Below are 27,878 nucleotides of genomic sequence, written 5' to 3'. Positions count from 1 at the left end.
TGTCAGCACCGAGAGCAAGAGTGACTTGAAATACAGCCACATAAATTGCTTGTCTTAGACCACCTTAGATGGTCCTGGGTGGGACTGCCAGCCCACAGACCATCAGGTGTATGACAGGTAAAGGTGGGTTTTGGATGAAAGATGCTTTGCTGATTGGTGGTGCCTGCAAAGCGTCTTGCACAGTGCTTGCCAAGAGCCAACTATTAGCTGCTTGTCAGTGCTAGGAGAACACTGAGCAAGCTGTGCAGGTAGAAACAGGCCACCTGACACCATTGCTCCTGTATTATAGGGACAGGAAGTCAACAGCTTTTGGTGAGCTGCTCTCTGCGGTCTGCCTCTTTTATTCCTATTCCTGTCCCCAGCCAGCATCAGTCCTAACAGCCCTATTGGTGACACAGAAAGTGGGCAGAAGGGACAGAGGCATCAAAGGGAGGTTGTGGCCATGTAAAATCCAGCTCCAGATCTGCAGGGTACCTGGTGTGAAGTTGACCGGGAACTTTATATTCCATGTGTACAGGAAGCTGTGTGCAGTCTTGACTCACTGCATTGCCTTATTGTTATGACGAACTAGGATTTGTTGCTATGTCGAAAGTGTTCCCAGGGAAATGTAAAGTTTGTCAAGATGAAAGTTTCATGTTTGGATTTGAATGTAATTGAAGGTTTGTGTAGCAGGCTAGAAATCTAGCTACTCGTTTGCAATGGGAGAACAGAAAGGGGTATTTAATTGAAACTTGCTATGCAGTTTGACATGGATAACCAACCAACCAACCAAACAAACAAACAGCAGTCACATATAGCAGCTGGTCATGTAGCAGGGTGGTTCAGCTGCACTGTTTTCAGACAGTAATATTAGATTTATGGGTTTAGAAGCCATGCAGATTCATGTGTACAGAATGGAAGCTGCTACAGCAGCACACTGGGCATCTATGCTCTGCAAAGGTGTATAAGGGAGACAATCTGATCATTTTCTGAGCTACCCAGGCAAGTGCACAGAGGAGCATGCTCAAAATGATTTCTATACTGCCACCCCCACCTCACCCCACCCTGCAGTTGTGCATATACTGTCTTGTATGCAGACAAGGGGTTGGATCCTTAGCAGACAAGTTCGTAGCTGATAGTCATAGAAGTGACTTCTGCTCTTATCATAGATTAGTGGTTGCCATGTTTCAAAAAGTGAAAATCTGGACACATTAAGTTTAGTTTTGGTTTTCTTTGGACAAAGTTGTTGGGCATTTTTTTAGTCTTGCAAGACATCTGAATTTCCCCAAACATTTCAGCGATTTCCGCCCGGACATTGTTTCACACTGCCCTATTCTGGCTATGTATGGTTACCCTATCATAGATACATTTCCTTAGGATTGCTCATATCATTGTTGAGCTTGGTGCTCGTATTTAGTTCATTTCTTTAATTTCTATCTGGTGATTTAGCTTCAAGAGTCTTCATTCTATCATAATGGTAGAAGTTTTTCTTGAGTGGTTGGAGTTTCAAGTGCCTCTTAAAAGTTTCATAGACTTAGATTATTGTTGTATTGAAAAGAGCCCTGAATTTTGCTATCTGCTCCTGGCTCTTCTGAGCAGGTGGTGTAATACTTATGAAATCTTTCTGAGGGGAAAAAACCAGTACAGAGGTCATCAGTGTGGTGTGCACTATACAATCGTGTTACTTCAAAATCAGCAACCTGCTCATCATCCATGTATGTCTTGCTTTCAGTAGGAGAGAGAGGGCACTTACATTTTAAAAAAATGTTGCTTGATTAGATCTTGCGGGGGGGGGGGAACTCTTGTATGCTGATTTTTACTTTTCCATCCCCAATAATGTCAATCAGTAAGACAAAAGGGTAGATTGCATGGCTGATTTTGTTCTCTGTGCACAATGAGTTGTTACGCATGACAGTCATGTGACTGAAATACACCAGCTGCCCGCTAAGGAGTGAGGAAAGAAATTTGTATCTGCAGCATCTTCCTACATTTTTTATCAATAACAGGAGACATAAAATATGAGGCATGAACAATGGTCCAAGTTTGAAATATTTTGTTGTGTTTGATGTGTTGTACAGGTGGCCACTTGCACATCACCCGAAAGAGGAAACACATCACTAAATAAGGAAGGCAGGGTACAGATTTGCATAAATGTGCATATGTGAGATGCCACTTTATAAATAATTATGATAAATAGAAATGCACCAGAGTAAGCAAGACTGTGATTAGGTGCCAAGTCTGATGTCCAAGTGTTAACCTGCTCTCCCTTCTTATGCTACTTAATCTTTAAAAAAACCAATCAGATGAGCAGAGAATCATCATCATCATCATCATCATCATCATCATCAGACTTGGGCCAGACATCACTTCAGCTAGAGGATGACTCCAGAAGACTATCCTCTGTATGACACAGAACCACTCTATATGACACTCCAACCTCATATCTATGGTTTTTTTGTCTTGCATTTTTTTTTTGCTTTCCGGTTGAGGGGCATGGAGAAGTTGAAACAGATCTACATCAATATTCCACACTTGTGGGTTAACGAGAAAGTGCTTCTCTGCTTACTTTTGTCATATACACACGGGTCCCGCTATCCACCCACTTGTTATGTGAAAATTCAGTTATCCAAACATAAAGAATCATGCCCCAACTTCCTTCCTTGTTTGTGCTTTGCTGGTCAGCATCAGCAGTGGTATTTTTCTAGAAAAAGAGGTTGTCGAAACTTACCAATAATGCCTCACCTGTTCTCTTATAATGACAATGGCGCCTACCTGAGTTCCAGCACATTTCAGGAGAGGGAAGGCTTTGCATCCAGCAAATCTGAAGCATCCATGGATCCACCTTGAAACAGGTCCCTAGAACACCTCCCTTTTACTGTCTCCTTCATCAGAGCACTGGCAGTGGAGATGAAACACCTGCAGATGTTTTCACAGATGAAAAGAGGGTCCTTCTGTGGGCATAGCTCCTTCTTCACCCACAAAGTTCACTCTCCATACTCTTAACACCCCTTGGGATGTTCTCCCATGGCCCATAGGATTTCAGCCTTAACTTTGTTGTACCTTTATAAAGTTTTTTCAAATTTAGAAATGTGCTACACAGCCCTGTTTCTGCTGTCTATGCTTCAGCAATGCTAAACATTTTCAATGGGGTTCCCACCTGCAGTGACTCTTTGCTTATTTGCCTAAACACTAATTTAAATCAACACACATCTACTGAAAGCAAGAGTTGTTAGTGACTAAACAAGAGTGTGCACCTACCCTTAAGCATTTGGTGTTATAAATCGGTTTCCATTTAGCCTTGAAAAATGTGACATTAATGTGATGGGAAACAAAACACAGTACTTTGCCTTGTTGCTGTTCAGCTAACTACTTCAGAATTGAAATTGTCTGTATGGAAGAAAAGATAAGCCACATTATGGAAGGGTGTTTTTTTTAAGTTAAACCTACGGAAAGTTACACCTCCTATTCTGATTTATGCATTGTGGGAGGACAATGTCATATTTGTCATGTAAGAAGGCTGTCTTGTAGAGATTCGGTTCCTTTGTTTGTTCTTTTCTTTTTGCTAATCATAAATTTTGCCTGTTTTTCCAACTGCACACAAAACAGTGTGTATTTAAATGAGAGAATGACAGTTCATCTAAAAAGTACTGTGAAATAGAAGTAATCAGTATTTTTGTAAGCATCTCCATGCAGTACAGAATTCTAAAGACCTTTCAAAATAGACACTGATAGTTTGGATAATTTAAGCTGATGCTGAGAAGTGTAAGCATCAACTTCATTTTCCATTATTTATTTGTAAATAATTAGAATCTGGAATAATTTTTGGAATATTTTACTTTATGAAAGACAGTTTGAAACACTGGTGCTCATAATAATTAATCAATAGTAGAGTTGTACACCAGATTGAGCCAAATCACAAATTAATTCTGGTTGACCTGGAATTTACCTGGATTGGGTTGAGGCAATCCTAGATCACCCTGGGTCGAATTGAGTCCACCTAGTACTACCCTGGGCTGTTAAAAGGGTGTGTGTGCATTTTACACACACATATTTATGTAGCCTGAGATTTGTTATATTTTATTACACTATTACTGCTTAAATCTCAGGCTAAGTTTGCATTGTTTACTTCAGCTTTTAATGGTAATTTCTCTGCTTTTGAATTGCTATGTACCTTATTACTCCCTGTCTCTTTAGCCCATTTATTGTTGGTATATTATAGTGTTTTAAATTGTCAAGCGCCATAAAGGCCACCGTAGTTAAATTATAGAATACAAATATTTTGAATAAGCAAAATGAAACCAATAGAAACACTAGTAGTTTATTGGGATGTGAAGAAAGTGGCTGGAATTGAGTTGGTGCTTTTGGTTGCCTGTTGGTGTTAAGGGAACACCTAGCTATTTTAAATGAATTCAGATCTCCCGGGCCAGATTAGCTGCACCCAGGGGTACTAAAGGAGCTTGCAGGTGCAATCTCAGAGCCTATAAACTTTGAGAATTTTTGGAGAACAGGTGATGTCCCTGAGGACTGAAAGTGGGCAAAGAAGACCTAGGTAACTAGGTAATAGTTGATCTGTGAGCACTTAGAAAAGGCTGCTGTGATTAAGACTCAGCATGGGTTTCTCAAAAATAAGTCATGTCAGACGAATCTCATTTCTTTTTTTGATAGCGTTACAAGCTTAGTGGATCCAGGGGGATGCTGTGGATGTAGTGTCTCTTGATTTCAAGGCTTTTTACAAAGTCCCCCCATGTTATTCTTGTTAAGTATATTTGTTTAATTCACACTGAAATGGAGCATGCCTGAATGTGTATAACGAAAGGCTTTAACCTGGGGATTTTCCATGGGGCTGTTTTAAGCTATCTGAGCTCCTACATGGGTTGATAATTAACTATTCTTGTTCTCTGCTAGCTAACACATGTGAGTGTTTAGCCCTATTGAATTGCAAATCGCCATTTTGAAGGGAGTTGCCCTTTGGTCTTTTGTTCCCACCTAGAGGGACGAGGGTGGCGCTGTGGTCTAAACCACAGAGCCTAGGGCTTGCTGATCAGAAGGTCGGCGGTTTGAATCCCCACAATGGGGTGAGCTCCGGTTGTTCGGTCCCTGCTCCTGCCCACTTACCAGTTCAAAAACACGTCAACGTGCAAGTAGAGATAAATAGGTACTGCTTCGGCGGGAAAGTAAATGGCGTTTCTGTGTGCTGCTCTGGTTCACCAGAAGCAGCTTAGTCACACTGGCCACATGACCTGGGAGCTGTCTGCAGACAAACGCCAGCTCCCTCAGCCTATTAAGCGAAATGAGCGCCGCAACCCCAGAGTCGTGCGACTTGACCTAATGGTCAGGGGTACCTTTACCTTTACCTAGAGTGGGAGTAAGGATGTGTAAATGGATTTCCAGGAGCTCAATAACCTTGGGGCTGGAATGCAGGCTAATGGTGCCTGTGTGTGTGTGAGAGAGAGCTATATTTGCCAGATCTGATTATAAGTTGTTTTATTCCTAAGATGCTGACAGGCATATGTCTTATGGAACTGTTTGGATGTATCGATTACTGGTTTTGTGTTATGTTTTGAAGAAAGTTTTGAACAATCTAATGGGTCTGGAATTTTTTTTAAATTCCAAAATGTGCGAGCTTTTATGCATCCAGTTGCTTCATGGAACAGTGGAACAGACTTCCTTGAGAGATGGTGGACTCTGCTTTCTTAGAGGGAGGCCTTTAGATCCCGTGGATACCTCTGTAATGGAGGGGAAAAGGTTATTTTAGCCACCCCATATGGCTCCCAACACCCATTTTCTATCCTGTGGGATCTTCTAATATCCTGAAACTGTTTTGGGTGGTACCGAAGACTGCAGAGGGGAGAACGAATGGGCAAATATTGCCCCTTGTCTATTAATGACAGCAACCACTGGATCAAAGGCCCCTTTCTTGAGCACAAAAGCACCAGCTGGATTCTTTTCAGTCCTTTAAAGCTTTTTTGTCAGGCTTCAGAGTTATTTCTAAAAAGAAAGAAAAATGTATAGCTTTTCTTATTTACAGATAAACTATAAGTATTGTGGGAATTTTATTCCCTTAGCAATTTTTCTGGCAGTTGCGTTTTGATTTGGGGAATACCGAGACATGCAGAGGAATCCAAAGTAAGTCCTTTTGTGTTTGGTGGGATTTATTCCCAAAAAGTGTCTTTAGGATTGCCGTCTCAATAATTTATTAGCTACTTATAACAAACACGTTTTTACATGAATTAATGTTTGTGATTTTCTGCAAGATATTCATGGAGAACATCTGAATGGAAAGGATGTGACGTCACTCTCCTCTTAGAACAGCAGGATCCCCGACACCATAAGCACTCAGCCCTTTGTGGAGGTGGGGTACAGGTCCGGGAAGTATACTGTGCCCAGATCACACTGGAGGAAACACACAGGTTAAAGGAAGGTATGCTAGAAATTACTTCTATTACCTATAAATAAATATTTGGTATGAAATGATGGAAAGAAGGTTGAGATTGTACTGCAGTGAAATGCTTTATATAGGGTTCCGGATTATACAATTAGAAGTGTAGAGCCTTGGAGGTAGCATTCTTTGCTTGCACATTTATGCCAGGGGTTTCCAAGGTGGTGCACATGGGCACACATGCGCCTGCAGGAGCTGTCCATGTTGCCTAGGGGGGTCTCCTCCCCTTGCTCTGAAATCAGGCTTGAAAGAGGCATTCTCTTATTGCCAATAGAATTGGTGTGTGTGTGTGTGTGTGTGTGTGTGTGTGTGTGTGTGTGTGATGCTTGCAACTATTTTCTGTTTTGCAAATGTGCTCATGGACCAAATAGGTTGACAACCCCTAATCCATGCTGTCGATTTTAAAGGATCCAGAATGGCTGACGATTTGGCTCTCATTTTCATGCACAAATAAGCTAATGGTGTACTCAAAGGCTTTACCATTCACTGCAGTGAAAGAGTCAGACTAGAATATGGGGAAGCCCATAAACATTTCTGGTGAAGTTCCAATTTATAAAGATGCTTATATCCTGGTTTTCATAACAGATAGATAAATCGTAAAGGGAAAATTGGAGACCCCACTGTCAAACAGTTCCCACAATAGATAATTGTCAGGAAGGATTGTTTCTCCTCTCCCCTTTCCTTTTCCTTTCTCTCTCTGCAGTAGGTCCAAGAATCAAATAATTTTCTATATTCAGAAGAAAAGCAAGTGGATAGACAGATGCCTGATGAGTAATTTATCTTTGTCTATTTTCTCCACTATACCTACTGCTCCTGCAAAATATGGGTTTGTACAGAGATGTAAGATAGCAAGAGCGTGGCATCACAGCTGAGGACTGACTTGTTTACAAAGGCAAAGCAAGTCTATCTTAGGGCAGATGGTTTGCCCTCATCATCCCTCTTGAGCAGTCCACCTGCTGCAAGCTGATTATCTATTCCGTCAGTTTGAAGGAGGATATCTATTCTGTCACTATGTAGAAGGATTTGTTTTTGTCACCTGTTTGAGCCTCCCACAAATACAGCAGATCATTTACAAGAGGAACCTTCATTAAGTGATGTTACTTTCTCTGTAACATCAGTTGCTTTCTACGGCTTTTGGGGTTGTCTGAATTGCCCTTGCCTCAATTTCTTTTCTACATATAGCTGCCCTTGTGACACATTCTTTGTTTCCCCTAAATTTTCAGAAACTTACTACCCACTTGAAAGTAGGGGGGCGGGGAATGGATTGACACAAAGAAACTAGTAAAACCAAGTTTATTTGCTTCATCATAGGCATAAAGTAAGGCTTTGGTATTTTCCCGTTTTAAGCTATTAAAAGCATTCCAAAACAGCCAACTTCTGGAATGCTGGAAATTAATTATGAAACCCTGGTGTATTGGCATTGGTTAATTTCCATGCATTTATCTGGGTGAATAACTTTAATCAAATGTTTGTTCTGTTTTATATTGGAAATACTGGAGAGCCGTTTCACTTAAGAGTCCTGTAACAGTAAAGACTAGTTCACCCATCCACTTCACTATATTAAACTTACAGGCATACAAGAGTGGTCCTGTAGTTAAGGCAAGCAGGGAAAACAACTTTCCACTATTAAAAGACTCAAGATTCTAAAGGTTTATAAAAATGGCAGCAGTTGAGCTGCTTGAAGCTTGGCGTACATGATCTTCCTGATTAATTCCATGAGTGTGCCATACTTCCAGCCAATCTGATATAAAAAGATGCGACAGGTACAACAAATTTAAAAGTGCTAAAAATTGACACTTGAACTCCTTTCCTACACACACACACACACACACACACACACACACACACACACACACAAGAAAGCATATCAAATACTGTATTTATTTGCAATTTTTGTAATGTACTTTGTTCGGGTGTATTGTGGAGCGCAATCCTGCATTCCTTTGGCAAAGTCATGAGTGAGGGTTCAAAAGTTAATAGAGTTTTCCTTCCTCATGGAAGTCTGTGGAGAACAAAGAACTGGCAGATAGTGCAGAGCGCGGCCAGATTGAAAAATAAAGCCCAAGGTCCAACCAGTGCTGAAGAACCTGTATAGGGAACTACATACTGAATTCTCTTTGTAAAGCCTATTGCTTTACAAAGTGTGGTGTAGTGGTTAAGAGCGGTAGACTCGTAATCTGGTGAACCGGGTTTGCGCCTCCGCTCTTCCACATGCAGCTCCTCCACATGCAGCTGCTGGGTGACCTTGGGCTAGTCACACTTCTCTGAAGTCTCTCAGCCCCACTCACCTCACAGAGTGGAGTAAGGGAAAGGAGAATGTTAGCTGCTTTGAGACTCCTTCGGGTAGTGATAAAGTGGGAGATCAAATCCAAACTCCTCTTCCTCCTCCTCCTCCTCCTCCTCCTCCTCCTCCTCCTCCTCCTCCTCCTCCTCCTCCTCCTCTTCTTCTTCTTCTTCTTCTTCTTCTTCTTCTTCTTCTTCTTCGGAATACAAAAGGTGCAGAGGTTAAACATGGGGCTTACTAAGCTTTTTGGAATCATGGAAACCTGCGAAAGTATATCTGACCCTGCCCAACAGACATGGCAGCCCTCCATGATATAGCCTTAACTCTGATTTTAACTCTGACCTGTCTGTTCTGTTGATCAGATTATATAGAAACAGTACATTGGCATACTAAATTAGCTGAATGAATACTTGACTACAGTAACAAAACAAAGCCGATCGTCAGCATTTTGTGGGGTGGGGCGGAATGCAAGCACTTGATTCTAACATTTGCACTGTTGTAGTCTTATCATCTCCATTAGGGCAGTCTCACTGGTTGTATTCTCCAAAGGCAGGACTATTCCTTTGAGTGCTTTTCATACCTGGATATAAGCAAAGACCTAATGTGTGATCCAGGTAGCTCGCGGAGTACAAAGAATGTACAGAAAGTTTCTAAAATTTAGCTTCAGCCTACAGCGTTCATTTAGAAGGCAAGTTGTCACCAGCTGTGTAAACGCTTTTGAATTCCACTGATTCCGGTGAGCGAGGCTTAAAAATTTATTTAATTATCCAATTTAAATTTGTAGGCTTTGGGCTTAATTTGCCTGGATCAAATATGAGTTTAGTTTCTAGGAGTGACACTCAGATTAGAACTGTAATTGGACCTTCAGTGGTTTCCGATGTGGGTTCCGCTGCTGACATCTGCTAGAGACCTACCTTTAATTTTGAAGTAAGTGGCTCTCTGTGTTTCCTTTGTATATTTCTCTTTTCATATTCTCTCTCTCTCTCTCTCTCTCTCTCTCTCTCTCTCTCTCTCTCTCTCTCTCTCTCTCTCTCTCTTCAAAATGTAAGAAACAGAAGAAAACAGTGATCACTTAACTGCTACAAGCCAATGTAGGCTAAAGTGTGACCCAAGTCCACTGCATTAATCAGCCAAGTGTCCTTGAAGTGAATTTCCAGCTGTGTGACAGCAGCTCTTTCATGAATTTATCACATGGGACTGGGGCTATGTCTCACAGCTGCATTCATGAGAGTCAAATGTATGATATTGATTCTGTGAGAAAGACCCACATGACTGGACCCTGTACACGTGGCTGTGTGATTCAGATACAGCCCATAGTCACATGGGATTGACTAAAAAAAACCAGCAGCTTTCACACAGCTGGAGGTATATCTAAAGGGTACTTCAAGAAATCTTAAGATGGTGATATAGTATATAAGATTTTAGATCTTTATTTGCTCAGACAGAGGGAGCAGGCCTGTCACAGGATAACATACAGAGCTTCTGATCTAGTGAATTGATTCCCCCCCCCCCCCTAAAAAAAGGAAATGGTTAGTACAAAATAAATATTTCTTCTGAATGACCTAATTTACTTGATAAAGGACATACCTTCACAGCAGGGAATAAATCTATTCTAACCTGGTGGAGTGAAATTTACATTGTTGGGATGTTCATCTATTGATCCGTAGGTTCTCTACCAAACATTTCTGTGAGTCAAATTGGTAAGATTAAAGCTACATAATGGGATGAGAAATATGTAACAGCTGACTTCTTTGGTGGAGACCCTTTGAAACAAGACAGAAAAGGATTGTTCTCAAATCTTTGGGGTGTACAACTGCAATGCTTCACATTCAGAAATAGAAGGGTTTAAATTCATGAAAGGATGAAAAATCTTGATAATCACACAAGTGGAACATTTCTGGGTTTCAAACGTTATGGATCTTCTTAAAGTGGAAGAAACAAGTCCCCCACCCCCCAAAAAGCACCACTCTGAATAAGCATGTTTTTAGAGCAAATAACCACCTTCATTTTGCTGCATTTTCTGACTCCCCCCCCCCACAGGTATTATTCTGTAGTCTTTTGTTTCTGGTTCTATCATAAAAACAATATTTTTCTGTGGCTCATTGCTGACTCCCATATGGCTTCTTCTAGAGCTTCTAGATCCTTCCTTACTTTACCGTTTGGGACTGGCAAGTCCTTTAGAGCTATCATGAGAAACAAGCCAAAAGCACCTTTACCTACAATGAATACCCTACAATGAATTCCCATCATCCCTGACCACTGGTCCTGTTAGCTAGGGATGATGGGAGTTGTAGTCCCAAAACAGCTGGAGGCCCAGATTTGGCCATCACTGCCCTATGCAATAATGGTAACATTTGCAGTAGTCTCTTGTTGGTGCTCAGCTTTGTACAAACCCTACTGTGGCACTTCCCACTCATTCTTTTGCAAGCCTCCCATCACAACTTAATTGGGCCAAGGTTGCAAGTTTTACAACACAGAGAGAAATAGAGGCAAGGGCAAATAGTGGAAAAGGTTGGGTGAACTTGGCAATGCTTATTTAAATATTTACACCTGTACATTGCAGTCAATTCCCAGGCCTCTCCATTCTCTGAGCAGCCAACTGTAGCTGCTTCCGACACAGGATTTGATGCTTCCACAAGTTGGTAGTTAGGATATATTCATTACTGTAACCATAGAAGTATCTTCATACATGGTTCCAATCAGTGGGTCTTGGAGATACCATATCTTTCATTATCAGACTCCAGTGGTATTTTCCAAGCTTATTTTCCTGAATGCACTTGCTCTATTGACCAAGATTAGATTGTAAGGAATATTTATTTATTTATTTATTTACAAACTTGGTGAATCGTCCAAAGGGATGCTAATTTGTCTTCTTGGAAGATCAATGCCACTGCCTTGCTAAAGGTGAATAAATATTGCAATCTTGCATCTATAATTGGGACCATCATTTGTTTTAAATGATCAGTTCATTTATACCAGTTAAGCCAAACATGATTTGCCAGCTCTTTACTAATTTGTGCGTGTTATCTGAGAGACAATATTTCATAGTATAACTCGAAATCCATCATTTCCCCTCAGCCAATTTATAACAGTGCTGAAAGGACACAATAATGTGATTCACAAGTAGGTATATTGAAGGCTAAAGGACATTAGCGTAAGTGGTTTGTAGATGGTAACCTATGCAAAAAGAGATTTAAAAATAATAATAAATAGACACTATTCCTATCTTGAACTCAGGTAAGAATTCCATAGGCTTCTGCCGGATATTAGCTTAACTTTTGGTGGATATGCATTGCCCTGAGAGTTTAATATTGGCTACAGAGAAGTCAAATCCAATAGCCATCTTGAAGGACAATCTGTTCTGAAGTTCCCATTTTCATACACCCATTCAAATTTATTTGTAGGTATTTGGAAAGCTCTCCAACCTAGCTCTGAATTCTTCAAAATGCTTGTTTTCGTCTCAGTCTGTAGGGAGCATAAAGTTAAAGATCCATGAGAAAATATAATCCACTTCCTAAGAGAGTGAAAAATGGCTGTGAGAGAACTTAATTATTGCCAGTAAAGAATGCATCCATTTGTGCATGGCTTGTAATTGCTTAATGTTGTTGTCTCCATTGACATGAGAGTGTGAAGATGTAAGTAGTTAAAGCCTACTGACCCAGCATGGCAGTTCAGTTAATTTTACTAAGTAGTTGTTTTTCTTTTTTGTAAAACCTGGTGTTCATTATTGTTGCGTTCATCCCACTTGTATCAAGCATTCAAGTGCAAGCCTACAGAAAACCAGCTCTTTTTTCCTAATTGAATTTATCATCTTCGGTAGAGTGCTGTAGAATTTTCAATCACCAGACTAGTATTGTGGGGTAAAGTAAATGTAACAAATGGATGGATTGAATATAAAAGTTACAATGCATAATGTTCTGAGAGGCATGACAGATTGCATTTAACAGAAGTGTTATGTTTATTATTAAAGTAAAAATGATTTATTTTTATTTTTATTAAAACAACAACAACTGAGCTTAGGAATAGCTGGCAATTAACTCAGCTGACCTGAAGGAGAGAAAGCTTATTGGATTGGATACAGATCTGCTCTACCATGAGTGAAAAAGCTCATTTCATATCACTCCCTGTCTGGGCCAGGGAGGTGATTAATGTGTGGGGAGTGATTAATTGTGTGGGGAGTGATGCATGCTTGAAGAAGCTAGTGGTAAAACCACTCCACAAAAAAACCTTCCCTAGATTTGGAAGATCTAAGTAACTACTGGCCAGCTGCTAATCTCTCCTTCTTGGGCAAAGTTCTTAAGCGGGTGGTTGCGGATCAGATCCTTGCACTCCTGGAAGAAACTCCATCCTTATACTATTTAGATATTCCCATATATAGAGAGAGATGAGCACCAAAGACTAGGAAAAAATAATAATATTTTGATAGCAAGCTTATGGTTGTGTTTGCATTCATCTTGCAGACTCTTAAATGCCTGCTCATCAGAGAATCTGACAGGTATTAAGACCATGTGCAAACACAATGTTAGTTCTTGTTCATTAATTGGTTGAGCATACATTCATACTTGGACGTTTCAGAAGATGACTATATTTGAAGAAGGACAGATAATGAGGAACAGATACATTGAGGCTGACCCATTTGGAATGTTTAAAGTGATGTGTGTGTTGTGTTTTGGTCGTGTCCCTGAATCAGAGGTTTTATTTGTTCTCTGTGCCAAGGTTTCTCACTGAGACCAGTCCCTTTATTCACTTCAAAACAACAACAACAACCCTGCCCCCCCCCAGACAGCTTCTCCTGAACTGAAGAAATGTTTGCAGACAGTTGAATTCTATGAGCATATTGAAACTCCTGTTCCTCCAAAGATTACTGTGAGGTTTGGAGGAACAGGAGTTTCCCACATAGCTGGTCCCAGATACAATATGAGTTTTCCCCCCTGTTGTGGCCTTTTGGGGAAGCGAAGAACCCCTTACTGTAGTGTTTCTTTACATTCTGTAGCTTCCCTGTGTACACACAAGGCTGTACTCATCCTGGGACAGTGCATTTTTCAGCAAGTGTTTGGGATTGATAATGGTTGAAAACTTCAAGCCAGTAACAAATGCGATCTGACTCATACTTGCATCTCATACTAAGATCATTTCCCCAGTATTATTACAATAAAAGTTTATTACCGTACTCATATGTTGCATTTCATTCTTTTTTCATTTTGATTTCATTTCTGCAATTTTTTTCACAAGGTGAAGTGTTCACCTACTTTTCTTACTCCAACAACTTGCATTATTTATTATAGTGTGTGGTCTATATTGCTGGCATGCTCCAAAATAAATGGATTGCTGCCAAAAGGCATTGGAAAACTGTGTCAAAACAAGTGACATGGCTTCAGCAACATGGCTAGTCTTGCTTTCTTATATAGATGAAACGGAATCCGTTTTTGATGACAAAATGCAGTGAGCCTGATTTGCTGGCTTTATGCCACTGTATTACCAGAATGATAAATTATTTTGCAAAGCCTAATGCTGAAGGGCATATTAAGAAATGCATGAGACTCTTTGAAAGGGAATAGCTTGATGGTTAAAACTGACTAATATTTATCTTGCACTTTCTGCCAGTTGACTTTTAGAACCTGTAGAAAAGGGCTATTTGCTTTAGAAGCAAGGTGAATTGGATTTCTGCCAACTTGGTGTAGTCCCTAAATGAATATGTCAAAGGCAATATTGTCTCTAAAATAATAATAATAATTCTGAAAGCAGTCTTCTAATCTAAGCAGAACTTTTCATTAGTTTTTGAATTAAATTTGGGTAATTACCATTTGATTATGAAGTAATATCCTGCAAGTGCCTGAGGAACAAGATATTTATGTGGGGTTGGGGGTGGGGAGATTCCTGTGAGTTTCTAAAACTCCTGTTAATTCTTGTCATTTCTGCATTTCAGCTTTCTCCATATAATTATATGCATTGGAATTCTCAGCACATAAAAACATAGAATAAAAAAAAATACAAACACAATTTACCCTAACATGGTAAATAAAAACTAATATTGAAGTTGACTGATAAATACCAGGGAAAAATTGCATACATTTATAGCGATGTGTAACTTTTTTCAGAAGAACTGAACTATTGTGCATTGACACAGCTCTATCTTTTCACATGCATGGAAGTCAGATTTTGATTTGTTTGGAAACCAGATTTCATATTGAACTATAGTTATAGGTTTCATTATATTCTCAATATGTAACATAAAAGACCATAGAATTGGAAGGGAGCCCCAGGGTCACCTAGTCCAACCCCTGCAATGCAGGAATCTCAACATGTGGCCCGCTATCCAATTTGAAACCATACCGGACACTGCTGGAAGGCAAATTAGCTTATTTCCACTAATTTCCTCTGAAATGGTCTCCTATGGGTTGGGGAATGCTGCAGAACAATATGGTATATATGGCATGTTGGACTGCAGTAGGTAGAGAAATTTGGTAAAAAATCAGGTGTCCCATCTTCCACAATCAGAAATGTTTTCCTTATTGTGCAATAACTGGATGCAAACTTTAGAAATTAATTGCATTCATTTGTACCAATATCTCTTTGTATCTCAATGTTTGTGAATAAATACTTAAAGTAATTAGGGCATTTCAGACTATGCGAGTGCCTTGTTTTAGATTCCGTCCGTTTTGATTCTCTCCATCAGTCACTGAGGCTACAACAACAACAACCCATCTTGCTCCACCTCATATTTCCTTATCAAGCTCTTTACTCTTGGGACTCAGCTAGACTGGTAAAGAAAAAGTGATTATATGCATTGTATGTGTGAATTGCATCAGGGACACTAATTATTGTGCTGATTACACTGTTGTTAGCTTGGATTCTGAAATAATTTTGATGATTGCTTGAAAATATATTTGTTCTGCATTGCAAAACACTCCACAATTTGAAGGAATAATCTCTGTGTTTTTTGCTCCCTCTTGTTTTCTTTTTCTTCCTTCCTTAAGTGGCTAGACCTGTTGACAAAAAGCTGTGTCTCGCTCCTGCTCCCCCAGCTTCCCAACTGTGCAATATCCCATGCCCTCCTGAATGCCTGGTTTCTTCCTGGTTGGGATGGGGGCCTTGCATTCATGAAAACTGCCAAGATAATCAAGGGAAAAAAGGTGCGTTCTGAACTACTTTCTAACAGCTTTTTGTACATTACAAAATGGGAACTTATCAAACTGGATGAATCTAATGTATAAAAGCTGACTTTCGATTTATAATTAATCATTTTTAGTGTGTTTTTAAAGACCTGTGGGGTGGGGACTGCTAGTTTATCCACAGCTTATTGATACCAATGGACATCATAGCCCAAAATGTGTAACCTGATTATTATTATTTTTACTATGTAAATAATTTCATAACTATTTGGGTCATTATATTAAAATGTAAAACTGCATAAGGCAAAGGACTGTAATTCAATGGCATAGCATCTGCTTCATGTGGAAAAAATATTTTTAAATACCTGTTTTGTCTTCTATTGACTGGTTTTTTGTTTTTTGTTTAAATCTTTTTGTAAACTTCTTGCAGGCTCTATTCACAACAAAGCAGTATATAAACTCCGTTAAATACATAAATAAACAGACCCATGACATCTCCAGGCAAGTTTGAGAACATCCCCTGTCTGAAACCCTGGAGAGGCTACTGATTGGTGGCATAGACAACACTGTACTAGAAGAATAAATGAACACAGTTCATAGTTAAACTATGCTACTTGCTCCAATGAGAGTCAATTGTTGCCACCAACCTGGATGGCTTTAAAAGAGAATTAGACACATTCATGGAGGATAAGGCTGCTCAGTGGTTGCTCACCATGATGGCTACTTCCATGGTTAGAGACAGTATGCTTCTGAAAACCAGTCACTGGAAACTGCAGGAGACGAGAGTGCCATTGCACTCAGATCTTGCTTGTAGGCTTCCCACAGGATGCTGGATCAGATGGGCCACTGACCTGATCCAACAGGCTTTAATTGTTGGCATCCATCTGTCTTGAGAGGACAATGGAATTGGACCTCCAGGGGTGAAGTCAAGCTGCTGTGTTGGCAGCACTGAAGAGGCCTCTTTGAGGCTTAAGCCCAGGCAGTTGTGTTTGGAGGTCCTGGGCTGGCCAGATGCTGATGCGGTTCAAAAGGAAAGCAGAGCAGTATGTTTGGCTGAATATGAAGACTGCGGAATATCAGCTCCTTAATTGCTTCATAATGCAGAATACTGTAATTAATTATTTCCACGGGCAGGCTTTTAGGTCTCTTTAGAACCTGAGCTCATATAGGGGCCACAGAATTGCATATGCTCTCTTCCCCTCCTGTACTCATCCTTCCCTCTTCACTGCTGGCCTTCATGTGTTGAATGTGAAGGTCTGAATGGTTTTTTGTTTTTGTTTTTTTTAAATCTGTGGTCAGCTGAACATATTCAAAAGTCTGTCTGCAGAACCCAGATTGCACAGGGTTCCTGGTTCAGAAAGACTACCACTGAATAGACTTCCACACTCAGCATGAAAAGTTTGGAAGTGAAACTAGCAGGGAATTGGCGTTGGGTGGGGTGACACCGGCACACAGGGAGGGGTAGGTACGGTAGTGGATCCACTCTCTCCCCCCTTCTAAATTTGCTGAATACATGGGAACTCATGTTCCTATACCTTAAACCAGGCATCCCCAAACTTTGGCCCTCCAGATGTTCTGGACTACAATTCCCATCTTCCCCGACCACTGGTCCTGTTAGCTAGGGATCATGGAAGTTGTAGGCTAAAACTTCTGGAGTGCCGCAGTTTGGGGACGCCTGCCTTAAACTGTTTTAGGATCAGAAATTGTGATAGGAATCAGAGAATGTGAGGGATGGAGGGTGTGCGTGAGCCTAAGGCTCGTTCATGTAATCCCAAAGCATGGGCATTTTGCAGCATTCATGATGCAGCTTGGCACATGTTGAAAACCACAACAACACAACTACAAATAATACTTTTAAAGGGGTACAGTGGAACTTCGGTTTACGACTACCTCCATTTACGAAAACCTCCGTTTATGAACGCCGCGGACCCAGAAGTGTTTACATCCGGGTCCCGCTGCGTTGGCTGCACAGACGCGATCTGCGCAGAAGCACTCTATCAGCGCTTCGCGCATGCACAGATGCGTGCCTTCAGCGAGCGAATACCTCGGTGGGCGAGCGAACGCTTCCATGGAACGGATTGTGTTCGCAAACCGAGGTACCACTGTATTTGTTCTTTCTTTGGACAGACTGTAATTTGGAAGTTATGCAATCAGTTTATGTAACTTCTTTCTTTCCTTATCAGGTGAAACCTAGCTATCACTTTTGTACCTCCCCCCTCTTAGGTTTCAAAATGAGGCAAAGACACATCATTGTGGAACCCATGGGCACTTCTGGCAATTGCCCACACTTGATAGAATCTATTCCATGTGAAAACCCAGTGTGTTACAAGTGGGTCACTTCAGAAGGAGTCTGTTTACCTCATAATGGAATATGTGGACAAGGGAATCGTGTGCAGCATGCTGTATGCAAGAACTACAAGGGTATGTGGTACAAACTCCACTTTATTTAAATATATTTTGCATATTCTAAAAGATTTCAGAACTGTGCATTAAGCAAAATTCCATGATGCAAGGCTTCCAGTTTTATAATAGGATATGAATTTCCCCAGAGCTTATGGCTTTATCATACTCTGGCTTTTGGTCTTAAATGAGATCTGTAAATACTTCATGCTTCCAGTCACTTTCTATAACACGGTATCCTACCCTGAAAGCATGTTAAGGGGGCAGGGAGGCAGTGCACACTAGCTCTACCCCCAATGTCATGGTTCCATCAACTACAGCTTCAAACGTACTTCACATGTTCAGTAGAAGGTCTGAATGGAGATCCTTCCTATCTCTGGATCATTGTGCTTACAATTCTCCCTGCATTCGAGAACTCTTGTTACAGGGAACCTCTTAAACATGTTCCTTAGAATGCATTTAAGATCCCCCTTCCAGAAATGTGGTTGTGGAAGAAGTAGGGATGACACATGTCAGACATTAAGTGTGGAATAACTGCATATGGCTCTGCATCCCCGACATGATTTATGTGTCTCAAATGTTGCATTGAATGTCTGAATAGGGCTTGTGGAAAATCTTATGAAACAGTGTCATATTCCCCACAGTGGCTGCCTGTTGCCTAGCTTTCAACAGGCGGCCACAGAATCTGAATTCAGCACAGGCAGAGCACTTGTCCTGTGGACCAGAGGCAGGATGCATGCTTGCAAATCAGATACTTGATAAGGCAAACAGAAACTTAGAGCCAAAGGTGGGCATGGAAGGTATATAGTTTGGATATCATTTTGAAAAGATGAGGTAGGGAAAAATGAAGCAGGGCTGGTATGAGTTGAGATGAGGCAAGGGTGGAGACAGTCTGTGTTGTTACTTGACGCAGTGAGTTGTCAGATTAACCTAGAAGAGAGGGCCTGCTGCCTTTCCATCAGTTTGGGAGGTCAAATGAGCATCTTTAGGCTATGTGGTCAGCTCATAGTTCTGCAGTCCAGAAAATGACCAGTAGTTAGGTCTGAGAGTGAGACTCTTGAGAGTGCACCTAAAGAAGGGGATTATTTTCCTGACTGAACAGGGATGGAACTTGTGGCCCTCCAGATGTTTTTGCACTCCCAAGTCCCTTTACACCCAACCAGCATGGCCAATGATCAGGGATGATGGGAACATCATCTGGTGAGCCATTGGTTCCAAGCTCCTTTCCTACAAAGTGGAGTGGTTGTGCCCCCCCCCCAAGCATATATCTGTTCATCAGAGTAAATGACTGCACAACACTTAGGCTCCTTGACACCAAATAGCAGGTACGTTCCTTCACCTTCCATGCCCAGCTTAATACAGTACTTTCTCGTTTGTCAAACTGTGACTTGCTGGGAACTCTGAACAAAGGAAACTATGGACTGATTGTTCCCTACATACCAGGATTGCAAACTATGCTCTTGCAATAATTTCACAGCTAGTCAGTTAAACAGGGCTGGGGATTTTGCACCATGTTAAACTAAGTAGTTGCACAAGCAGAATGAGTTCCACTTGCACAACAGGACTCCCCCCTCCCATCTTCTCCCCAGTACTTTCCTCACATCTGCTTCAGAGAGGCTTAGGAGAGTCCCTAGAACCATGCACAAGGAGAGAGATCATTCAGTCAGGCAAGCAAATTTAAATACAGCCCTGTATTAGAACCAAAGATAGACTTCTCGTTCCGGCTTGGGCATAAGTACAAAAAACAACAAGCAAAGCGAAACAACTAGAGGAACTACTCTGCTCCTAAGGGGTGTTTCACAATTAATAAGCTCTAAGTAGGGAACATTTCTGAATGCCAGCGAGGCATTGTTTGCAATACTGGTTTATAATGAGACCTCAAACCCTAGTTATAGCAAACTGTGGTTTGATAGTAATCCAGCCATGCAAGTGAATGAGCATGCACCACATTCGTCATGCAAAAAAACCTTCCTTGGGCTATTATATCCATTGCTCATTTTATCCTGTTGGTGGAATGGTATAATAGAAATCTTTTAAATAAATAGTACTATTTAATATGAATTAAGGAATTTGCCCCTTGACATTTCTGAAAACTTTACTCTCTGTGTCCCTCCCCCCACCCTTACTACAGCTTTTCCAAAAGTGTAGTCGAGGAATATGTTGTTGCCTTGCAACAGCTGATTTATGCTACATGATTCTGATGATATGTAAATGAAAACATTGTGTTGAGTAATGTGGTGTTTACTTAGCAACATTTCAAGTCTGGAATGTGTTCAGCTTACAGCTTGTTAATAATTAGTAAGCATACATTTTTATATGAAATGTGCAAACAAACAGTGGGTGGTGATTTCCTACCGGCAGGTTTAAATGCATCCAAAAGCATCATATTTTCTGATGAGGTCAATGTAGTCCCATCACAGGATTGTACAGTATTATAGACTATCCTTCAGACTTTAAACATATAGAATAGTGTCATAATTTTAGAAACTGCCAAGTTGATACAAATATTTGAAATAAAGGAGCACCGTTAACGACATGGAGTTAATACCACAGCAGAAATGCTGCTGAGAAGAAAAAAATTAAGGTTAATTATCAAGTGGGCTCAGTTACTGTGTAACCTCCCTCTCCAAGTTGTTCAAAGTATCGTTGAACTCTTCCCACTGTCAGGGACCCTGATAAAGCATGAAGAGCATTCTTGGGTTCAAGCAAATACAACCAGAATCCAGAATCCCTAGGCAGACCTTCTCTGTGTAGCATGGCAAAGGTCAGGGACAGAGCAGGAGGAACCACTTAGACATGATTGTAATTAAGTTTGATTTATTTATATCTCCATGGTGCTTTTCATTCAAATGAATCCCAAAGCAGCTTACAAGTGATAAACAGCAATAGCATGATAGAACATGATTAGGCCTCATCATGGGACTGAAACTGCCTTGGTTGTGCTGGTCGATGATCTCCAGCGGGCTATGGACAAAGGTGAAAGCTGTTTCCTAGTTCTGCTAGATCTCTCAGTGACCTTACATACCATTGACCATGACATCCTTCTGGACTGTCTAGAGGGGCTGGGAGCCAGGGGCACTGTTATACAGTGAAATAAAAAAATTCCTTCAGTAGCACCTTAAAGACCAACTAAGTTTATATTTTGGTATGAGCTTTCGTGTGCATGCACACTTCTTCAGATACACTGTTATACAGTGGTTCTGCTCATTCCTCCTGGGGCGTGTTCAGAAAGTGGTGTTGGGGGATGAGAGTTCAGACCTCTGGGAGCTCTGCTGAAATGTAAACATTTCCCCAAATCTAGCAATGTGTCATCAGCCCCCATTGGTTACACTAATAGAAGGCAGGACACACAACTGATATTTTTCTTAATCCTCTGCATCCCCTGAAAATGATCTCCTTGCTCCAGTCCTTGCAAAATCTTGCTGCCCTCTTCAACTGCAGCCCCATGCAGCATGATCCACATTCTTCATTAGTGCCGCCCAACCACATGTAGAAGATTTTCAGGGGGTGTAGGAATTGGGAAATGAAATGAAGGGAAAATATTGGTTGTACAAGCTGCATTTCACTTACACAACCACTGGACACAGCTCTTTGCATGACCCCACTTTTATAGTGGTCTGTACACCTTGTGATAATTAGTTTCTTCAGAGTTGAAGCACTTAGAAAGCCAAACTCTATCTCATCATAATATTCTGTTGTGGAATAGTCAAATTTTATTTAGGCAGACTGAGTAGTCAACGTTTGCCTGATATCCCTGCCCTCAAACAAGTAGTTTCACTGCTGAGTCTGGGTTTTAATTGACATTACAAATTGTGAAAGATGTTGCCAGTTTCTCCCTTAGTTCTGTCATTGTGGGGAGAAAGATGTTCATAGTTCTTTTGCATAATGGGTACAAAAAGCTAGGAATGTATGTTGGAAGTAAGACGTTTGTGATTGAAACCATTCTTCCTTTGCACCAAGTGTTGTGGGAAAGGACCTCTTGAATTCAATTTGGCATTTCCTTTGTAGCTGGACATTTGTTTTCTAAGCCTGTGCTGTTTAAATTTGGAAAGATTTCTCAGGGCATGTTCAGCTCAATTGACTCATTAAAAACAGCAGCATGGCTAACTATTATGCAAGTCTGGGATACTCCTTGAAAAGTTTGTTTTTCTTTTTTAAAAAGTAAATTTACTAGAATTGATAGACCTTTATTCAGATGTTACTTATTTTAGATGTTGACATGCTCAAAAATCAGCAATTACCATATTTTTTGTTCCATAAGACACACTTTTTTCCTCCTAAAAAGTAAGAGGAAATGTCTGTGTGTCTTATGGAGCGAATGCATGGCCTCTGGAGTTGAATTGCCCAGGGGCTAAAGGCAGATCCTGTTTTTTTTTTTAAGAAAACGCTAAAGGCTAACAAGAGGAAATGAGCCCGTTGAAAGGAACCCACTCAGCAGCTGATTGCAAGAGATCAGGGAGGGAGATAAGAGAGCTAGTTCCCTTCCTGCCACCTCCTCGCCCCTTGCCTAGGCCTCAGTTGTTGTCTGCAGAGGGAGACATGTGACTGGCTGATTAGATTATCTGCCTGGAAACTGTAGAAATGGGTCCCTTTCCTTAAGAAGCTGCAGAACTGTGAGTTGAACCCCATAAAAACAGGATTTTTTCCCTTTACAAGGAAGCTCAGCAACTTTGAGCTGATCCTAAGAAATGGAGCTTTCCCCCTTTGCAAAAAAGATGTGCAACTCTGAGCTGACCCCCCCCCCACGGGGTTTTCCCCATTTGCAACAAAAGCTGCACAACTTTGAGCTGATCCTAAAAAAATGGAGCTTTCCCCCTTTGAAAAAGAAGCTTCCTCAAATGTTTAATTTTTTTGGGGGGGGCAAAGGCACCTATGCCTCTAGGAGTTGGCTGCTATGCCTAGGACAATTCAAGAAAGCAAAATATTTCCCCCCTTGTTTTTCTCCTCTAAAAACTTGGTGCGTCCTATGGTCAGGTGCGTCCTATGGAGCGAAAAAATACGGTACTTCTGCCCATTCCACCAGTCCACACACAGCTTGCTCCTGCTGAGACCAGTAGGGCAAATGAAGACTGTAGAATTTATCATCCTAATTGTGCAACAGTAATGTTGGCTCTACTAGTCCTCTGACTAATCTCAGTACACAGTGGATGTAAGAGAGTGAGAACATAATGTTTCCCTCTCTTTCAGAGCAATGTAAAGATAAATAGCCCAGGAAGCTGTAAATCTTCCAGGTAGACACAGCCCTTGACTGATATCTTTGCTACTGGTGTGGAGCACGCCATGGTATTCTGCAGTGAGTTCTTGTTCAATTCTGTCACATATTTCCATCGAATGCCTATGAGAACATACTATAGACTATGTCAAGAATCTTAGAGTTGGAAGGGACCCCAAGGGCCATCTAGTCCAACCCCCTGCAATGCAGGAATTCCAATAATGGAGTTCCAATAAAGTAAAGATATGCCCAATAAATTAGCTGTACACAAGTATAGGTAGGTAGCCGTGTTGGTCTGAGTCGAAGCAAAATAAAAAAAATTCCTTCTGTAGCACCTTAAAGACCAACTAAGTTTTTATTTTGGTATGAGCTTTCGTGTGCATGCACACTTCAGCTCATACCAAAATAAAAACTTAGTTGGTCTTTAAGGTGCTACAGAAGGAATTTTTTTATTTTGTACACAAGTATCTTATCCCATGGTGAATGTAATGCTTCTTGAGCAACAGTGTTAAAAAAAGTGACAGATATGGGTGCTCTGCTTACCCCCCTCTCCCCCCTCTCCCTCTGTGCTTACGTACTTTATGGCTAGCCAGACACACTAGGAGGGTGTCCTGATCCCAGCTAAAATGAGTCCATGTTCCTGTTCTGAGATTCTGAAAACATTCCAAAAGGAGGCCCCTAGGAACTACAAAGCAGGACTTGCTAGTATCAGGAAGTGGCAACTCTTTTCAAAGGAGCTGGAGGGTTTCCTTATACATTAGAACAGAGGTGGGGGAACCTGCGGTCCTCCAGATGTGCAGGACTGCAACTCCCATCATGTGGGTTGGAGTCCAACAATATATGGATGGCTGCAGGTTAGCCATTTGTGATTTGTAGAGAATAAGGGCTGGTAAATGCATACACGTTCATCACTTGATTGCTAAACATTTCGTAATTGACAGTCAAATGTATGAAGAATTGAAAAATGTGTGAGAGCTGACCTTGGTAGCTATGGAAGCTATCTTGGTGGTAATTAATCTTTGATGATCAATTTGCACATGTGCATGAGCATTTGAAATATGAGTGATACATGTATTTGCTGGTCCTTTAAAATAAAGGACTGGTTCTGTTTATTCTGCCACCCATGGGAGAAATGGGTATCTGCCCTCTTTCTAGACTGTTCCTTGCAGGTATTTTGAAGGGAAGTACTGTTGATTTAAGGGGATGCGGGTGGCGCTGTGGGTTAAACCACTGAGCCTAGGGCTTGCCGATCAGAAGGTCAGCGGTTTGAGTCCCTGTGACAGGGTGACCTCCTGTTGCTTGGTCCCAGCTCCTGCCAACCTAGCAGTTCGAAAGCACCTCAAAGTGCAAGTAGATAAAAAGGTACTGCTATAGTGGGAAGGTAAACAGCGTTTCCATGTGCTGCTCTGGTTCGCCAGAAGCGGCTTTGTCATGCTGGCCACATGACCTGGAAGCTGTACGCCGGCTCCCTCAGCCAATAACACGAGATGAGCACCGCAACCCCAGAGTTGGTCACGACTGGACCTAATGGTCAGGGTCCCTCTGCCTTTACTGTTGATTTATACAGTGTGTGTTTGTATCTTTCTGCCCTGCATCTCACTCACAAGAATGCTCATGGTGGCTAACAATAGCATAAAAAGTACCAGTTCAAAATTATCAAATAAAATCACTCAACAAATCCCCTTTAGTAATGCATACTGAGCTACATTAAAAAGCTACCCTCTTAAGTGGATAATGTTGGTAAAGCCACAAAAGCTTTCACTAATATTTGCCTGCGTGCCAGATGTGTCTGCTTAGCTAACCTGCACTTCATTTGTGTTTTATGGTTTCTCTCTCAGGAAATAATAGCAGAGCATTATTTAATTTTCTGATTCCAGAATTCATTGTCAACTGTGTGGTTTAATTTGCAATGGTTTTGCATTTTCTTGCATTCTTCTAAAGCACTATGGCTTTGCCAGGTCAAATAAAACTTTCAATCCCATTATAGCTGCATTAAGTGGTTATACATTTTAGTACACCAAGGCTGAGCTGTAGTGAGGGATTGTTTCAGAGATACATATTGAGGTTTTAATTTTGCTTTGAAGACTGATGTACCTTTCCTTAAAGACACTGTGTAAGTTTTGCTAGTGGATTGTCTTTGGAAGAATGATCTGCTCTGCTCATGAAACAGAACTGAAGCAATTGAGAGAGAATGAATGATGCGCCACCATCCACCTACAGATATCCAGTGAATTGGACCTGATTAACCTAATTTAGGAGAATACTCAGCACAGAAGAGAAATTTACACATTAGCTATATTATTTAAGTAAGATTGATCTAATTGTATTCGGCTAGATAGGCCTTTAATAATATTCTGTTGTTGTTGTTGTTGTTTTATCATTGAAACTATATCATAGCTGCCAAGTTTTCCCTTTTCTCGTGAGGAAGCCTATTCAGCATAAGGGAAAATCCCTTAAAAAAAGGGATAACTTGGCAGCTATGAACTATATATGTTATCACAGGGATAAAATGAAAGTACCCATGGTTGTAAAAGCTTTGCATATTAAGTTAGATTTATAGCCAATTCTTTCTTAAATGCTCACTGCTGGATTAGTAATAGTTTCACATGAAACAGAACCAGTGTGGCATATTAGCTGTTGTAGTAGCAAATGAAACAAGCCATTTCTGTGGTGTTTTGGTGACATGAGATTGAACTCACTTTTGAGCCTTTCTTGTTCTGTAGGTGTGTTGAACTGGTGGTTTAGAGGCAAGCTAGGAAACATGCAGGTGGTCTGACAGCTCAGTTGTGCATTGTCTCCCCTATCCTTTTCTGGCAGGAGTGCTTTAATTTAAGCAGTAAGCTCCAGCTGGACAGCAGACACAGTGGGTGTCACGGTCCGATTTACGGGCGGTTGAAGTCCTGGCTGAGGACTGGGGGCAAGACGACGGGGTGGGAGCAGGAACAGGAGTCTGGGAGCCAGGAAGCCAAGGGTCCAAGAGTCAGGAAGCAGGAGTCAAGGAGCCAAATGCAGCAAGGCAGGAAGCGTGTTGCTGTGGCAAAGAGCCAAAGGGAAATGCTGACCTTATATCCCAGGTGCTGTGAGTTACCAATTGGCCTCACCTGTGCTGCCACGCCTTGCCTCTTCAGAACAAAGTTAGGAAAGCTCCAGTCCTGCGAAGCCCTACTGGTCACAGGGCCTGGCTCCTGCACACACTCCTGACAGTGGGTGGCTTGGTGGGGAGCATCCCTTCAGTGAAACATCTTAAAAGGCATGTACTGTGCTGGCATGGTGAGGCAACCTGGAAGGGGAAAGACCAAAGAAAAATAAACCTTTTGTAGGTTACCGCAAAGGCAAGGGTGTTAATCCCCATAGACCTTGTTGAAGGTCCGCAGCCTGGATGAACGTATGATGCTTGGTGAGATAGCATTGGCTTCCATGTGGGGTAAGAGCTAATGGTAATGGTGGACATAAGGCATCTCTGGGTAAAAGCCAGGGTAGAATCCCATCCCAGGTGAGAGATGGGATGAGGTTCTTGGATATTTGAAGACTGAGTCTTGGATCCAAACCTTTGGGATGCAGGTGCATTGGCTTGAACATGGTGATGTCTCTGTTCTACTTTTGATTTTATATTATTCTGTCTTGTTTATTTATCATTATTATCATTACACCATTCGCAGATCTCAGGGTGGTTCACAACATAAAAATGCAAGATAAAAACACAAAATACATAATAACTCCCCACTCTCTTTAGTTTAGTTTAATCTATTAAATTAATTAAACGAGGTAAGTTTATTTGTATTGTTTTATATAATATAAAACAGATTAATTTTTCTATTTGCATATTTATGTGATTATTTCTAATTGTTTCTAGGTTGTATTTAAAAAATTTTTTAATCTTAATCTTAACTATGGTTTGTTTGAAACAAATAATCTTCAAACCATGGATTATGAAGCTCCCTTGTTTCAACAAACTATATTTAACAATAACCATAGTCTACAGTTCAAAGGTAATGTTCAACAGTGGTTAATTCAAATCAGAAGTCAAAGCGTCAGATCCTCATCATGGTTGCACCAGAAGAGGGGAGGGAGGAAGCAGCACATCAGCGCATGGCTCTGGTAGGTTCCCATAACAATAAAACCATAGTTAATTATGTCATCAAAGCACAGATATTTTCCTCTCTTGAAAATACTAGGTTACACTTTGCAAAGACTAAATAGCATCATAGATAAATTGGTAATGCTAGAAATTACACCACTGTTTATCTTAATTTTGTTTTGCCGTATTTCTTAAGATTAGGAAAAAAAATTATACAGCAGGCATGAAATATTCCAATCAATTCATTACACACTTACATATTGTTTGGGGGGAAATAATAATTTATCCATCCCACTGTTTCCTTAGAGTGAATCAGATAATGACAGTGTCCATAAGCTGATTATATGTGATGATTTTTTTTATTAAAAAATGAA

General features: G+C 40.9%; 1 protein-coding gene across 1 annotated transcript in view; it reads left to right on the top strand.

The window, feature by feature from the left end:
- THSD7B (thrombospondin type 1 domain containing 7B) overlaps positions 1–27,878 on the top strand; it is a 224,226-nt gene that overhangs the window by 3,730 nt on the left and 192,618 nt on the right. The window contains exons 3-5 of the mRNA XM_035130631.3: positions 6,234–6,400; positions 15,680–15,835; positions 18,038–18,235. Coding sequence (XP_034986522.3) covers positions 6,234–6,400; positions 15,680–15,835; positions 18,038–18,235 — 521 coding nt within the window. The remainder of the gene's footprint in view (positions 1–6,233; positions 6,401–15,679; positions 15,836–18,037; positions 18,236–27,878) is intronic.

Source organism: Zootoca vivipara, chromosome 1 (assembly GCF_965207765.1).
Source record: "Zootoca vivipara chromosome 1, rZooViv2.hap1.1, whole genome shotgun sequence".
Taxonomy (NCBI): Eukaryota; Metazoa; Chordata; class Lepidosauria; order Squamata; family Lacertidae; genus Zootoca; species Zootoca vivipara.
This window is presented reverse-complemented; position numbering and strand designations above follow the sequence as displayed.